The sequence below is a fragment of the Pituophis catenifer genome, unplaced genomic scaffold (assembly GCF_029215685.1).
Source record: "Pituophis catenifer annectens isolate HBS135680 unplaced genomic scaffold, rPitCat1.0.hap2 SCAF_1, whole genome shotgun sequence".
Classification (NCBI taxonomy): domain Eukaryota; kingdom Metazoa; phylum Chordata; class Lepidosauria; order Squamata; family Colubridae; genus Pituophis; species Pituophis catenifer.
The window spans coordinates 312,297,367-312,313,277 of record NW_027256881.1 but is presented as its reverse complement, the minus strand read 5'-3'; the positions used below and the strand labels follow the sequence as shown (position 1 = coordinate 312,313,277).

Genomic DNA, 15,911 nt, shown 5'->3' with positions numbered 1-15,911 from the left:
CGCGGCCACATCCTTTCCTCGAAGAAAGCCTCCCCTAGGAAACTCGACTGGCTCTCAAACGTTCCTGTCTTACTCTCATGAGCGTCAATCTGGGTAGGAGCAATCTGTATTTTATTTTTTTAAAGGAGAGTTTGGCCTCTCTGACGGACCCTTCCCGCAGTCGAGCTCGCAGGGCGAAGCGCTGTCGGTTTTTCTTCTCCTCCTCGTTGTCCTCAGTTCCGGGGCTAGGGACGCCTTTCCTGATCGGAAGACGATCAGCGTCGCACGAGCTGTGGCTCTAGCTGATGCAATGGGGTTGCTCCTGCCGGAGAGCCGCTGAAAGAAGTGGGGATTCCGCGGACGGGTAAGGTAAAAAAAAAAAAAGGGGGGGGGGGGGGGCAGGCAAAAGGCAGGTAAAAAGAGGCAGAGCGGGGAGGCCTCTAGCTATCTTGAAAAGTCGGCTGGGGATCGGAGGAAAAGAAAGGGAGATCTTTGGAGGAGGGGAAAAGAGAGAAAGAACTGGATGTAGGGTTGGAAGGAAAAACCTGCTTCTTCTGCCTGACTTTCTGAGTTCGGTGATAGGCGCTGTACGTATCTTTTTTTGCTGTCCTGAAAATTAGCCCTTGTGTGAATACTAGGCCACCCTGACCAGGAGGTTGATCATTAAGATTTCAATATTTAAAGGACTTTTCAAGCTTTCTCGTTGAAATGCATACAATGGCCCTATAAAAGATGCCACGACGCTTGTTCCGCCCATATTGCAGATTCAACTGAAACTGAATCCTTGCCTAACATTGTCTAATGAGATCTTTGCAGATGTAATTTTCATATTCAGGGTACGATTTGGTTCCTTGTTCTCCTTTTTAAAAGATGTGTTTGTTTGCTTGTGTTTCCATGGTGGTAGACACTGGTGCAGTCCAGGTGCAGAAAGGGAATGTGGGAAGCTGTTCTTATTAGAGCAGATTATTTTCAGCCCAGGTTTGTTGAAGTAAATGACAGGACTCTGCTGGTGGCTAATGGCTTTTTTCGTTAGTGTAAACTGATGATTTGGAGTTGTAATTGGGGCCATGTGAAGATGATGTATGCCCTGATGGTCAAATCTTGGAGAACTCGTCCTCAAATCTAAATAACAATATTGGATAGATACAACAATTGAATTGATTTAGTACAATGATACTGTACCAAAGCCATAACACAAAGTTAAAATTGATGTACTTTTCAAAAAATATACAGTAGTCATTGAATTGGAGGAAAGGCAATTTATACAATGTGTCAAAGTTAAAAAAATAGCTAAAAGGCATTATAGAAAAGGTTATTTACTCATATTAAAGTAGGGAATTATTTGATTGTGCAATTGTAGTTTCCATGTAAACATAAGATGTATGATGAGAAATACAATGAAATAGTAAAAAATGGATTGAATGCCATATCGCAAGAGTTTTCTTCTTTCTTTTTCCTATGTGGCTCAACATCTTTACTGGAGCTGATAATTCAGGAGCAAATGATGCAGATACAGGGGACAGGATTAATATCTTGTACCCACCAATGCCATTTAATCAATAGACAGACATTTTGATTTTGCTTAGATACAGAATGTACAAAAACTAAGTTAAAAGTAAATGTGTTTCCACTTCATTCTAAAGATATTTTATCAGAAATAGAAAATCTGTTGTTCTCCAGGTATTATTGGAGTATAGATTCCATTATGCAATAGTGGTGAATATCTATAGCTTGGGTGTAGGATGAGGGTGGAGGTTCGTTCTACGAGCTGGTGGGTTGGTTTCTAAATGTTTCATTACCAGGCTAAGTAACATCCCCTAAATTCTGTAAAAAGGACATTCCCTAAATTCCACTAAAGATGTTACCTAGCCTGGTAACAAAACATTCAGAAAGCAACCCACAAGCTTGTAAAATGAACCTTCATCCTCAGATTCCATTATTCCTGACCACTGACCCCGCTAGTTTGTGCTCAAGAATATGTGACTCAGACAACCCAAATTAATTTCGAATATGATAGGCTATCAATGTCAAATGATGTCTGAAATAGGATTGGCTGCTTCAGATAAAGGCAGGGCAAAAAAGGCTATGGAATATCTATCCTTGCTGACAAACAAGTTTTTAAAATGTAATGGCTTCCTGACATTGATTACAGTAACAGTATCATTGTTTTAAGAGAATTACATTTACTAGTAATTGTGCTACTAATCTTATCAATAACTACAAATTTCCCTTGACTTACAACCCTTTTTTTGGCAACTATTCAAAGCTACACCACCACTGAAAAAAGGTAATATACAACCAGTCCTTGCACTTACGATTATTGCAATGCCTCCACAACCAACGTGATTAAAATTCAGGGCTTAGCAACTGGCATGGATTGTTGCAGTGTTCCAAGGACACATTATCACCATTTGTGACTTTCCCAGCCAACAAGCAAAATCAAACTGGCTGGAGGAAGCCAGTTTCACTTCCTTCACTTATCCACAGTGATTCACTTAAGAGCTGTAGCAAAAAAGATCATAAAATCAGGCATGACTTAATTGCCTTACTTAGCAATGAAAGTTTCAGGTCCAATTGTCGTAAGTCAAGGGCTACCTGTAAACTAATTATTCTTATGTAATAGATAGATAGATAGATGATAGATAGATAGATAGATAGATAGATAGATAGATGATAGATAGATAGATAGATAGATAATAGACACTAATATTTATTATTTGTCTTATAGAATTCTCCAAGCTTGCTGTTTTGAAGTTTCTGGATAAAACATTATACGACGCACTTTGAATTAAAAATACAAGACTTTCCACACTCCTTAAAATGGCAGATATTCCAAATGGAAACTTTTGTTCTCTTAAGCCTCTTGAACTGTTTGAACAAATAGCTACACAAGGAGAAAATGTCAGATCACTGAAATCCAAGAAAGCACCAAAGGTAAAGCAGTATTTTGTTAGTTGAAATTTTTATTTATATGTATATGTGTGTGTCTGTATTTCATTCATTCATTCTGTGGAATCCACCTATATAAACATTTTAATAATTGCCTTGTAATAAAATTGTGTTACTACAAAATATTGAGTATTGAATTGGATTGGGGGGGGAGGGGTTCTGTCATCATGCCACCAGAATTGAATTTTAAGTTTCTTGATAAAATATAGTATTAGATCCAGAGCATTTCTTCTGTAAGCAAAAGTGCTCTTTTACATTGTTGAAAGTGATTGAAAACCATCAAAGGCTTTCACTAGTGGAAATTTTCTCTGATCCAGCTCTATCCTTGGCTTCATCTTATCTAGTCACAAATAGTACTTGGATGAAATTGTCACAAACAGATGACTTACTTGTCTGCCCCCTGAGTCTCTCAAACCTTTTTCTTATTCCCCAGCAAGTTAATTACTAGTAAAAATGACAAAATGAGCAAGAACAAATTTAGAATTCATCATAGGATTTATTCAGTGACAATGCAATGTGTAAAGATTTTTTTGTTGTTTGCTTTCCTTTACTTAATATCTGTCTAGCCTATTTTCAATTGCTAAATTTTTACTGTAGATTTAGTAAAAAAAAAAATTTTTTTACTAATGTTAAAAAAAGTTCTGCATTACATTCTATGGATAGTCGAACATAGTAAATGTTCTGCATTACATTCTATGGATAAAATCAGTCAAATCTGTTCCAATCTAGATGAAATAGTTTTAACAGAATCTGTAAGAGCTGTAACCAATGAATGTATTATCTGTTCTAAGATGGATACAGTCTTGCCTTGTACAACTTAAGGTTGTGAATTAGCTGCTTAGAAAACTGAGAATTGCTACCTGCCCTTCGGATCTTTGCCCATTGTGGCATATGAAATCTTCCAAGCCTGAAGCAATTAGGTATATATTAGTATTAGTAAACATCTCAGTAATCAATGAGTTCCACTGTGATGGTGTGGTAGGAGAAGGCTGAGTGAATTCAAAGATTTTGTGAAGGGGAAATAACTTACTCCCTAGCGAAGAGTTTTTAAATGGAAAGCTTTTGTCTTACCAGAGACTAAAGGAAAAATCCTCCCCATATTTCTCAGACCCATGCAGAGAGTTATTTTTCTACCTTAGTCTCACAGAAACCCATTCAGGTTCTTGTATAACCCTACAGTTCTATAAAATCCAGGTTGAAAAATCTTAGACTGGATGTTATCAGGAATTTGGAGAGGGAAATGAAATTTTTCATTAAGTAGCAGACAGGAAGCTATTTTGCTCACTCTACCTCCAACTTTCATTCACTCTACCTAAAGGAAACTTAGGCTCAGGATTGTGCAGTTTGTGCTCCAACTATAACATGTCAGATATGATGCTCCAATAGGCGTGTGTGTGTATGTGTGTGTGTATACAATGCTTCCCCGAAAATAAGACCCTGTCTTATATTTTTTTGAACCCCGAAATAAGCGCTTGGTCTTATTTTCGGGGAGGTATTATTTTGGGGTGCGTGAAGGAAACCAGACTAAATAGCAGCAACCGGCTGTGCATGCGTTTAAATATTTTCGGGGAGGGCTTATTTTCAAGGGGGTCTTATTTTATTGCATGCGCTCAAAAGCCCAATTGGGCTTATTATCAGGAGACGTCTTATTTTAGGGGAAACAGGAGCCTGAGTGGCGCAGCAGACTAATGCTACTGTTAAAGGTAGTATTTAGCTTCCAGCTGCCTGCAATTACTGCGAGTTCAATTCTCACCAGGCTCAAGGTTGACTCAGCCTTCCATCCTTTCTAAGGTAGGTAAAATGAGGGCCCGGTTTGTGGGGGCAATAAGCTGACTTTGTATAAAATATACAAAAGTATGAAGGCTATTGCTTAATGCCTTGTAAGCCGCCCTGAGTCTCCAGAGAAGGGCGGCATATAAATCAAAATAAAATAAATAAAAATACATACATACAGGAGTGAAATGCTACCTGTTTGGGCCGGTTCACCCAAACCAGTAGTAAAAAATGCTACTGGTTCGCCGAACCGGTAGTAAAAAATGTTTTTAAAAAAGTTCCGACGATGAGTTGATCATCGGAACTTTTTTTTTTTTTTTTTTTTTTTACTTTTTAAGCATTTTTTTATTATCAGTTCAGGTGAATAGGTAGTAAAAAAATGCTTTAAAAAAGTAAAAAAAAGGCTCGGACGATCACGATTTACTTTTTTAAAGCATTTTTTTACTACCTATTCACCCGAACCGGTAGTAAAAAATGCTTTAAAAAGTTTTTTAAAAGGTTCCCAAGATCGCGCACCACAGCTGATTTCCCCCTTCCCGTTGTTCTACTTGCCTTCCCAAGCCTCCTTTTGGTGCCTACGGCACATGCGCACACATTTGTTGCAAACTGCGCATGCACACGCAGCATGTGCATGCGCAGCCAGCAAACTGGTAGCAAACTGGTTCAGATTTCACCACTGCATACATATACACACACACATATGCATACACCTTAAGCAGGTGTGAAATCCAGCAGGTTCTAACAGGTTCTGGAGAACCGGTAGCAGAAATTTTGAGTAGTTCGGAGAACCGGAAAATACCACCTCTGGCTGGCCCCAGAGTGGGGAGGGAATGGGGATTTTGCAGTATCCTTCCCCTAGAGTGGGATGGGAATGGAGATTTTATAATTTCCTTCCCCTGCCACGCCCACAGAACAGGTAGGGAAAAAAATTGGATTTCACCCCTGATCTTAGGGTTGAACGGTGGAGTCCTTTGTGCTCTCTGAGCAATCAAACTCAGAGAATACCAAGGACTCCACAGATATGATAAACAGAGATAAGCAGAGTTTCAAGGGCAGGTTTTCTTCTTGGGTGATTACAAAAGCAGCTGTTCTTGATAAACGCTAAGCCTAAATCAATGCAGGGCTGCCTTTTTCCCTCAGAGAGGTGAGCACTGTTTCTGCTCACCTCTCAGAATTTTTCAAAAAGGACATGCCCCGGTCACCTTTATTAAACAATGTCAACTTATTGGATCTAGAAATCATGTCTTCTCTCTAGCATAGCCTGCCTTGTGGAACAGTATCCCCTCCCCCCCCCAAAGATATTCTGGATGACCCCGAGCCTATTAGCCTTTTGTGAGTCACTGAAGACCTGTTTTCTCAGACTTTCAGGCCTGGAGGTTAGGCACATTTTGTTACTGAGGTGATTGTAGGATTAGAATGAATCATTTACCATCCTGAACTAATGTTTTTCCCTGTTGGATTTTTAATCTTTGTGCACTATCCCAAGCCATATAGTGAATTAGGCATCATATTGTGAGGCGGGCAGCCATATAAATAAAACATTCTGTAAAAATACTTGGATTTTGAAGAAAGACATGATAAACAAGTGAAGCAATTCGGTTCCAATCTTAAATGGAATACTTATAATAACCTTTCCTTTTTGGTTCCACTGTACCCATATGAAATAGATAAATATTTGTACCTGTTTTGCAAGTGGAAAAAGTGCAATAGAGGCCTTGAATGACGTGCTCAACATTACACAAGCAGATCGTTTGGCTGTAATTGTGGTTTTGATAATTTTCTTTTGCTTTTTTTTTTTTTTTAGAACCAGCTATTTCATTCCCATGCAGATTTTTGTCTTTGCACTGTAATTTCTATGCATGCTAAATGTTGAAAACATTGAATATGTATATATGTATATAGTTGCTAGGTTCAGTGTCTCTAAACTTAATTTACATGAATGCTGTTATGGTTTTTTATTATTTTATTCCCAGGATGAAATTGATGCTGCGGTTAAGTTGTTGCTTTCATTAAAAGTAACCTATAAAACAGCAACAGGTCAGGAATATAAAGCAGATTCTCCTCCAACAGATTTCACTCCAGTCAGTAACAGCCCAGACAATGTTGAAGAAGATGATTTTGTGGACCCCTGGACAGTGCAGACATCCAATGCAAAAGGAGTGGACTATGATAAACTTATAGGTGTGTGGGGTTCTATTACCTTAAAAAAACATATTTGTTTATTTATTACATTTATATGCCACCCATGTCACTGTCTGAGTGGCTTAACAACATTCTAAAAGCGAAAGTACAGAATATTAAAAACATTGAAACATTAAATATTAATATAAATTAAGATTAAATGAGTTAGAAAGCGGAATACAATGGGGGTGGGGAATGTTGTTTGAAATACAGCACACTTACAAAGACTCTAAGGATGCTCTTTAGGCACTGCCCTATTTTTCCCATAGTCTTGAAGTTGTAAAAATTGGTTCTTCATTTTCAAATAGCACTTTTCATAAAATATTATCTTTCCTGGTTGCCAGATGGGGCGCTAGCTTCAAGTTCTGCAGGTGGGGTTTTATGAACGTGTCGTGGTTAAGATGCTAAAATTCATTGACCCTTGATCTGATTCAACTTCTATGCTTCTTTAATATTCAAGATTCCCAGAGAAGCTTTATTAAGTTTCCTTTTTAATTCCCTACTTTTATGGGCAGCAGTGTAGGGATGTTTTTTCAGTTCAGAATTTTTAAAATCACGATTATGTTTAGATTCTAAAAATCATGGGATGTGACAGTGTCACTGGAATGGGGATGAGTAATATTAATAGCCCATTTTTATGTTACTATTTAAGGACTGAAACCAAATAATACAGCTGCTGTAGAGTTTAACTGATCCTTCAAAAAGCAAAATATGCATTGTATTCAGTAGATTTTACAGCATAAATCTTAGGATATACTGTATATTCAGACATGAGGATGAAATTTTTACTGAATTATGAAGGTAATATAGATTGAAACAGGTATCTTGAAATCTAATTAATTGCATAAGTAGACATGTTCTGTCAGCAAACAGTTATTGTACAGTTAATTTTCAAGTCAAGACCAGCTATCATAAGTGGGAATTTCAGGAGACCAATCAAATCGACAAGAATTTTTGACCTTTCATTTGAGATCAAGTGTAGTTCTCTTATGTGTTCATCATTTACATGTGGTACAATCTTCAAAACATTTCAGTTATTTTCCCATTTATTTTCTAAAGAATGGGGCTCTATGATGTACTGTTCATTAATTTATTCACCATCATGTATAGACTTTAGCCTCTATTTCTGTTGTTTTCAGTTCGATTTGGCAGTAGCAAAATTGATAAAGACCTCATCAATAGAATAGAGAGAATTACAGGTCATAAACCACATCATTTTCTACGGCGAGGTATTTTCTTTTCTCATAGGTAAGTATGCTTTATCACTAGCTTATTTGAACCAAACAAAATACCCTTTCTAAATGCCTCTTTCATTCATCTTAATATTTTGAGTACTATTCTACAAGCATCCCTATGAAAGTAAACTAAAACTTTGAGCATGAAATGGAAACGATGGTTCTACATTCCTTGTATTTCAAAACTAGAATGTTGTCACATGATATAAATTATGGCATAGTATTTTTTAAAATACAAAGTAATCACTAAAATGTGTTCATGTTTCTCTCATTTATTTTTATTTGACTGGGCATTTCCTTAAAAAGCATACAATTTTTCCTTACTTTCTTCCAGAGATATGAACCAAATTCTTGATGCCTATGAACAGAAGAAGCCATTTTACCTTTATACAGGCAGAGGTCCCTCATCTGAGACAATGCATGTTGGACACCTTATCCCATTTATGTTTACAAAGTAAGTAATTCTGCTAAGTTTTTTTTTTTATTATTAAATGCTTTCTTATTTTAAATGTGATTAATTTCAGTGGTAGATGTTTGCATTATGCTAATTGCTGAGATCTGGAATTAGGAGATGGAGGTTGAGATCATATACAGAAAAGTTTACAGAAGTATCATTTCTTTGTTTTTGTCTCTTCTGGAAACAATTCTTGAACTTTAGTATACTCTCCTGAACTGTGCTGTATATAAGGTACGTTTGTGGGAAGGGGAAATCACCCCAAATTGGATACAAATATTTTTAATGCATACATGTTTCTGCTCATTAAAAATATTTGCATCCAATTTTGGCTTCAGTTTATATAGTGCTCATTTCCAGAGGTTCTTGAAAGATTTACAAGGTATCAGTATTGTAGAATTCAAAATCTATTAATCCTAAACTTAGTTAATACAATGACTCCCATAAAGACTGTTCAAGAGCATTCCTGTCAGGTGCTGCCTTATTCCAGAAATCAGCCAGGTACTCAATTATGCATCAGTTTGAAACCAACAAGTTTCATTTAAGGATTGGAGATAAGAGGAACAATTATTATTTGAGATTGTTCAGGCAGTTTGTTGTTTTTACACAGGCAGGGCAAAGTATTTATTAATATCTGTCATAGCATGACCCAAGTATGGTATATGGTATCTAGAGACATAAGTTATGTCTAATGCTGCAGGGGAAAAAATGAAATATTTGATTCCCAAAATCTGAATATCAAACTTAAGTACTGTAATTGCATGAGTTGTCCAAAATAATTGCTGCTGTAGGAAAATTACATGCACAATTAAGCACAATAAAATCAAATATTAGAACTCAAGGTACAATGTATTGATATGATGTGGAGAAAATGTTTCAGTTATGTACAGTAGTATTCATAGAAATAAACTAATTGGCATTACTAAATAGATTTGTATTTTAAGATGAAAGCTATTACTATGCAGGAAGAGGGTACTATCATTCCAAGGAAGCATGAACATCTAAAGGACTGGGCAGGAAAATGAATATTTGTTTGTCATGGCATCATCACCTAAATGACATGTCTAATGTACTTGCTTCAAATGTCATAAAATAATTATGCAGTCATATCATTTACACTGTGATACAAAGATACATATATCATTTTGATGTCAACATGGCTTGTTATACATATCAGTTACAAGATAAACTACTTCCACAATTTATCATATACATGTATTTTTCTTGCAAAATAATTATATATGCATTACCACATTATTATTAGCATATTCATAGGCAGGTGTTTATCTATGTAACAAAAAGTATACTCAAATAAATGTTGCTGACTGAGAAAATATTTGTCCAAGTGATAGTAAATAAGTTCATTAACTTGTCGTTTGCATATCACATTATTTAACTAGAAATTACCTTGAAACACTAGTTTTTTGTAAACTTGTTTTGTTTCTTACTAGGTGGTTACAAGAAACATTTAATGTTCCATTAGTCATTCAAATGACTGATGATGAGAAATATTTGTGGAAAGATCTGACCATTGAGAAAGCCTACCAGTATGCTATAGAAAACATCAAGGACATAATAGCCTGTGGATTTGACATTAATAAAACTTTTATCTTTTCTGATTTCTCTTATATGGGGTAAGGATCTCGTTTTTTATAATTGAATGATCAAAATTAGTCATTTTGAGGTAATATTAAACTATCCAGCAACCTTAACACGGTTCACTGGTGCTTCTTTAACCAATTTTCTTTCAGGAAATCTAATACATAATATGGCATGTGTCAGTTTTAGAAAGAACACTGCTTAAAAAAGCTTTTTGAAATAAAAGCCATCAAAGAATATTCTTCTACAGAATACCATATTTTTCAGAGTATAAGACGTACCGGAGTATAAGACACACCTACCTTTTTTGGTGAGGAAAAGAAGAAAAAGAAATCTCCCTCTGCCTCTGAGCAATTTTGCCTCGTGGCAGCAAATAGCCTGCTTTACTTTCATTTTCGTTTTCAGCATAGTTTGATTAGCACAAGGGAAAAAACATCTGCTCCAACAATTTACCACTTCGCAGCAAGCAGCAGAGCCCTGGCAATACAGCTGAGAGCAAATCAGCTGAGAGTCAGGAGGCCGATCCAATCAACTTGTGCTAATTAGGCTGTGCTGAAGCTGAAAAGAGCTGGGTTTTTTTGCTGTTTGCTTGCAAGGAGGTAACTGCTGTGAGGCAGAGGCCAAAGGGTGGGGGCCAGTGGGTGGGTGGGACTATACTTGGTGTATAAGACACACCTAAATTTTCACCCCCTTTTAGGAGGGAAAAAGGTGCGTCTTATACTCCAAAAAATATGGTAATTCTGTTTTGAGTTATTGCCGTTAAAAGTATGTTTGATAACCCTTTATTTCTTTATCATACTAACGAGTCATTTGAAGAGATTCAAATGTCATGACTGGAATGTAATTCTTACATTTTATTGCATTAAGGGGAATAAATAGAGCTACAGCAGTACTTGAAATTCTTTCAGCTTTAGAAGAAACAGTATTTTATTCAAAGAAAAAAGTTCTTAAATTGTGCTGTGTATATTGTTTGGCTAGGCTCTGAAAAACCATCTTGTGGTTTTCTACAGAGTTTTAACATTCTAGGATTGCAAACTTAGAAGGTATAATATATTAAACTCTTTGAGCTGACCTGGCCCAATTCCTGGACTGCCCTTTGCCAGGCTGCATTGACCTGATGAACACAGCAGGATGAGTTCTGCTAATATCTTGTGGTCATTAATAACTTTGGAGGGTGAAAACTGAAACAACTTTGCTTGTTGAAATCAGTTGGTGATCCTTTATCCGAAGAAAAAAAATAGAATGAAAAAAGTATGACAGTTCTTTGTGGCTTAAATACAATATGAAATATAATAAATCTGTATAAGCTTATAAGCACCTTTATAGTAAAGTGAAATCTATAATAAAATAATTTGGAAATGCTTCATGAAAAAGCTAAAGTAACTTAAGTTTTATTTAAACTTAATTCTGAATACAATATATTAAACATCCAAGTTTTGTCATACCTGATTGCAATATTGACTACGAGCATTCTCAATAACACAGTCTTCTCTGTGTTGTGATTTGAGATTTTGATTTCTCTGCCCTTTTCCCAGGACAAGCGTAGGCTTCTATGAAAATATTGTTAAAGTTCAAAAGCATGTGACATTCAACCAAGTAAAAGGAATCTTCGGTTTTACAGATAGTGACTGCATAGGTGAGTTACGATAGAATTCTGTTAATTAATTAATAGAAGATATTGGAAACAACAACTTACTTGAAGTTCTGGTTCAAAAAAGTAAAACAGTGAAATACAGTGCTTGAATCTTGGACTAATGCCAGGGACAGCAGTTTCAAATTTCACTTAACCATGAAGAATCCCACAGATGATGAACTTTGCTTTATATGCTTCACGGTATTTTTCTGGAGATACAATTAATGTAGAAACTATCCTCAGTTTTTGGAGGGGGTTGTGAGGGTGGATATGAAATAAAAATGTCTTAAGTAAATTCACTGGAGGCATCTTTGCTTTATAAGCATAGTATACATATACATATACATTTGTTATAGTTGTAATCTACTATAGATGGAGAATTTCAGATATATGGCTGAACTACAGTTCACAACATCTTCAAACACCATTACTAATGGTGAGGGTTCTTGTGAACTTGATGGTCTCAGATTTTTCCGTCCTGTACTTGAACCTGGGAGATTGTCATTTCTGCTTAGATAATGTTTAGACAGTTAAAATATGGTGTACAGAAAAGGAAAATAATACTTCAGTTATTGAAATGGCTCCAAGATCATAACATCAGGTAAAAATCACCATCACCAAGTAACAGCTATTTTACACAACAGCTTCAATTGTTATGCTTCAAATTACTATCTAAGATTTTAAAATATTTATTTGCTCGCATGTTGCCTGCTAAATGTTTAATTCTGAAATATATTTATATACATTCTTTACATGTAATAAGTTATTTAACTTTAGGCCTCTCCTAACTAGCATTTCTAATAACATTGAAATCTAATTTCTGTGTTTAACCAATCTATTTTTCATTATGTTTTACTGGACAAATGAGTATTTTGTGCTTTCCTAGGAAAAATAAGTTTTCCTGCTATTCAAGCAGCTCCATCCTTTAGCTCATCATTTCCAGAGATCTTCAACAATAGGAAGGATATCCAGTGTTTGATCCCATGTGCAATTGATCAGGTAAGAAAACTACTAGAGATGTTTTAAACAACTTCCATCAAATCCATTACAAAAAGTGAGAGTAACTATTAGAGCTAGATATAAATTCTGCAGATCTCTAGCTGCAGCTTGCCTTTAATCCATGCTTCTATCCTTTTTACACAATTTAACTTAAGGAAATTTAAGTTTTCCAACACTTTGTGCCATTTGTAGTGCTCTTCCTCTCCTGACTTACAGTTGCAAGAAAAAGTATGTGAATCCCTTGGGATTACGTGGAGTTTTGCATGAATTGGTCATAAAATGTGCTCTGAACTTCATCTAAGTCACAACAATAGAAAAACACAGTCTGCTTAAAATAATGCTACACAAACATTAGATGTTGCCATGGTTTAATTGAACATAACATGTAAACATTCACGGTGCACTCCACATAATCCCAAGGGGTTCACATACTTTTTCTTGCAACTGTACATTATAACAGGTTCATGATGTGATGCTTTTTGTTCTGGGTTTTTTTTCCCCCTTTTTTTTAGGATCCCTATTTTAGAATGACAAGAGATGTAGCTCCTCGGATTGGCTTTCCCAAGCCAGCATTACTGCATTCTGTCTTCTTCCCAGCTTTGCAGGGAGCACAAACAAAAATGAGTGCTAGCGATCCTAACTCCTCCATCTTTCTTACTGATACACCCAAGCAAATCAAAACAAAGGTAAGAGACCAGTGCTGCACACAGGTTGTGTTGCTATTGAATTCCAGCTTGCTGCTTTGTCTTCACAGACTATTCATTTCAGCTCTACATTTCTTCCACAATTTTTCCCCAAAGAACATTGTAGCAAATATTGAAAACTATATTCTTAAGCAGGCTGAGCCTTAAATACTTCACACTAATCATGTGTCTTTGCACTGCAAGCTAAAGTAACAGCAATATTTAATGTACTAAGGATCCTGCGACTGACTATCTCTCTATGGCCCCATGAAATCATTTGACAGTTGCTAGACCAATTATCAAGGTGTGTAATCCCAGTCTGCTTGGCTTTAAGGAGCGTGGGCTTCCCTCATCAGCCATGTTTTGCATATCTCGTAACATGCAATTGTCATACCCTGGAGGAGATTGCACGTGACCCTTTGCAAAGTAACACCAATATGATATTCGGACAAAAATGAATCACAGAACAGGTTTAATAGGAAAAAACATAATTCTTAGATGTGTAATATCTAAAATACTTTGGGTTTTTTTTCCACTAGTTTCTGTTGCCATATTTGAATATGTTTTTCCTCAGTTACAAAAATGTTCGAAATAAACGGTTTAATCTTCAGATTGACAAAGATCACTCGATTCTATCTTTTTCTGGATCATTAGCATAATTTTATGTTTTATCATTTTAACATTATCATAAAGATTCAAAGGAAAATCCATAATAGAACCCAACATATTGGTGGTGGGTGGAAATGTAACTCACTTTTGATTAATATGCTCTTATTTGTTTTTGATTCGATGTGGCCTTCTTTACTTTGCAATTTCGGCATACTATATGGTACCTGAAGCTTATATAAGATTTAACTGTAATATGTTGATTAATATTGAAAAAAATCTATAGATGCTGTTTATTATATATAAAGTTTACTTTATATAAAAGCTTTCCCCCACTTCTAATGCATGTACATATTCTTCTATCTTGCTCCAGATTAATAAGCATGCCTTCTCTGGTGGCAAAGACACTGTTGAAGAGCACAGGCAATATGGTGGCAATTGTGATGTAGATGTGTCTTATATGTACCTCACCTTCTTCCTTGAGGATGATGACAGATTAGAACAAATTAAGCAGGTAATTGCCATCTTCTTTTTGAAATGTTCTGTTCATCTTGAAAAATATTCAGAGATGATTATCATGGTTCGGTACCCCAAGGAGCCAGATTCCTGAGCCAAACTATAAAGATTTTTTTTCTTAAAGCATTTCATTCATAAAATATAAAATTTATATTTTTCATCTATAAATTTAATATTGTTTCCTCTGAATACAGCATAATTATTTAAAAGGTAGTTACTTTTTTATATTTAAATTGTGCCTTGTCTCCAAGGCATTCAAGGTGGTGTACATGGTGCTCCTCTCTTCCTCTTTATAGCACTAGCACTTAGACTTATATACCGCTTCACAGTGCTTTTACAGCCCTCTCTTAGCGGTTTTACAGAGTCAGCCTCTTGCCTCCAGCAATCTGGCTCCTCATTTTACCAACCTCGAAAGGATAAAAGGCTGAGTCAACCTTGAGTGGTGAGATTCAAATTGCTAAATTGCAGGCAGCCATACTAGCCTGCAGTTCTGCATTCTAACCACTGAGCCACCACGGCTCTTTATCCCAAACACTAAATGGTTGTGAGAATGATTAGCCCAAAGTCATTCAGTCAATTTCCATGTCTGAAAGTTGAATTGATCCTGTGTCTTCCCAGTCCTAAAAACACTGCCCTGGCTAACTATTCAGGGAGTTGGAAGGAGCTCCTGAGTCATCAAATTGCACCTCCAATCCACTATCTTGTGCCTAAAGTATCCCTTTCTATGATGTTGTATAAGACCTTCGGAGAAAATGATACTTCTAGTTAAGAAAGGCAGCGTGCTTCCCATGTCCGCACAGTACCTTTCAGGAGATTAGCAGGAGATGTTATTGGATATGACCATTCCCTCTGACTGTGACATTCTTTGGCAGGCTTACACAAGTGGAGCCCTGCTGACAGGAGAACTCAAGAAGGTGTTGATTGAAACTCTTCAGCCCTTGATTGCGGCTCACCAGCAAAGGCGAAAGCAGATCACTGATGAAATGGTGAAGCAATTCATGACCCCACGGAAGCTGGCATTCGACTACTAATTCTACAACTGCATGTTAATTTATCAGTACATAAAGATCACATGTTATTGTACTTCGTTGTTGTTTTTTTGCCTTAATTATGTACAGGCATAAAGAGCACTGCTTTTAATTATTAAATTATTCATATTCAATTAATGGTTATGTGAGAAAACCATGTGTCTGTACTTGACACATGAAACAGAAATTAATTGTAGATAATATTTGGACTTTATAGGTTAGCATGGTAATTTATTTCCTGGAGAAGATTGTTTTTCCATAAAATACCTAGTTTCA

The 15,911-nt window shown here is 36.1% G+C and overlaps 1 protein-coding gene across 2 annotated transcripts; it reads left to right on the top strand.

Annotated features, from left to right (window-relative positions):
- Window positions 1-119: 119 nt before the first annotated feature.
- On the top strand, window positions 120-15,911 carry WARS1 (tryptophanyl-tRNA synthetase 1). Of its 2 annotated transcripts, none has more exons than XM_070931558.1 (11): window positions 120-343; window positions 2,708-2,913; window positions 6,675-6,882; window positions 8,022-8,130; window positions 8,452-8,571; window positions 10,023-10,205; window positions 11,706-11,806; window positions 12,690-12,802; window positions 13,315-13,488; window positions 14,465-14,605; window positions 15,480-15,911. In XM_070931558.1, exons 2-11 carry the CDS (start codon window positions 2,800-2,802, stop codon window positions 15,636-15,638), a joined length of 1,422 nt encoding a protein of 473 aa, XP_070787659.1. In that variant the 5' UTR covers window positions 120-343; window positions 2,708-2,799; the 3' UTR covers window positions 15,639-15,911. The 2 variants fall into 2 exon arrangements, with proteins under 2 accessions (XP_070787659.1, XP_070787660.1); XM_070931559.1 differs by having other exon boundaries at window positions 120-348.

Coding starts and splice junctions, on each gene's coding strand:
- WARS1 (XM_070931558.1), top strand. CDS start 2,800: ATGGCAGATATTCCAAATGGAAACTTTTGTTCTCTTAAGCCTCTTGAA. Junction 8,131..8,451: donor GGTATTTTCTTTTCTCATAG/GTAAGTATGCTT, acceptor ACTTTCTTCCAG/AGATATGAACCAAATTCTTG. Junction 10,206..11,705: donor TCTGATTTCTCTTATATGGG/GTAAGGATCTCG, acceptor CCCTTTTCCCAG/GACAAGCGTAGGCTTCTATG.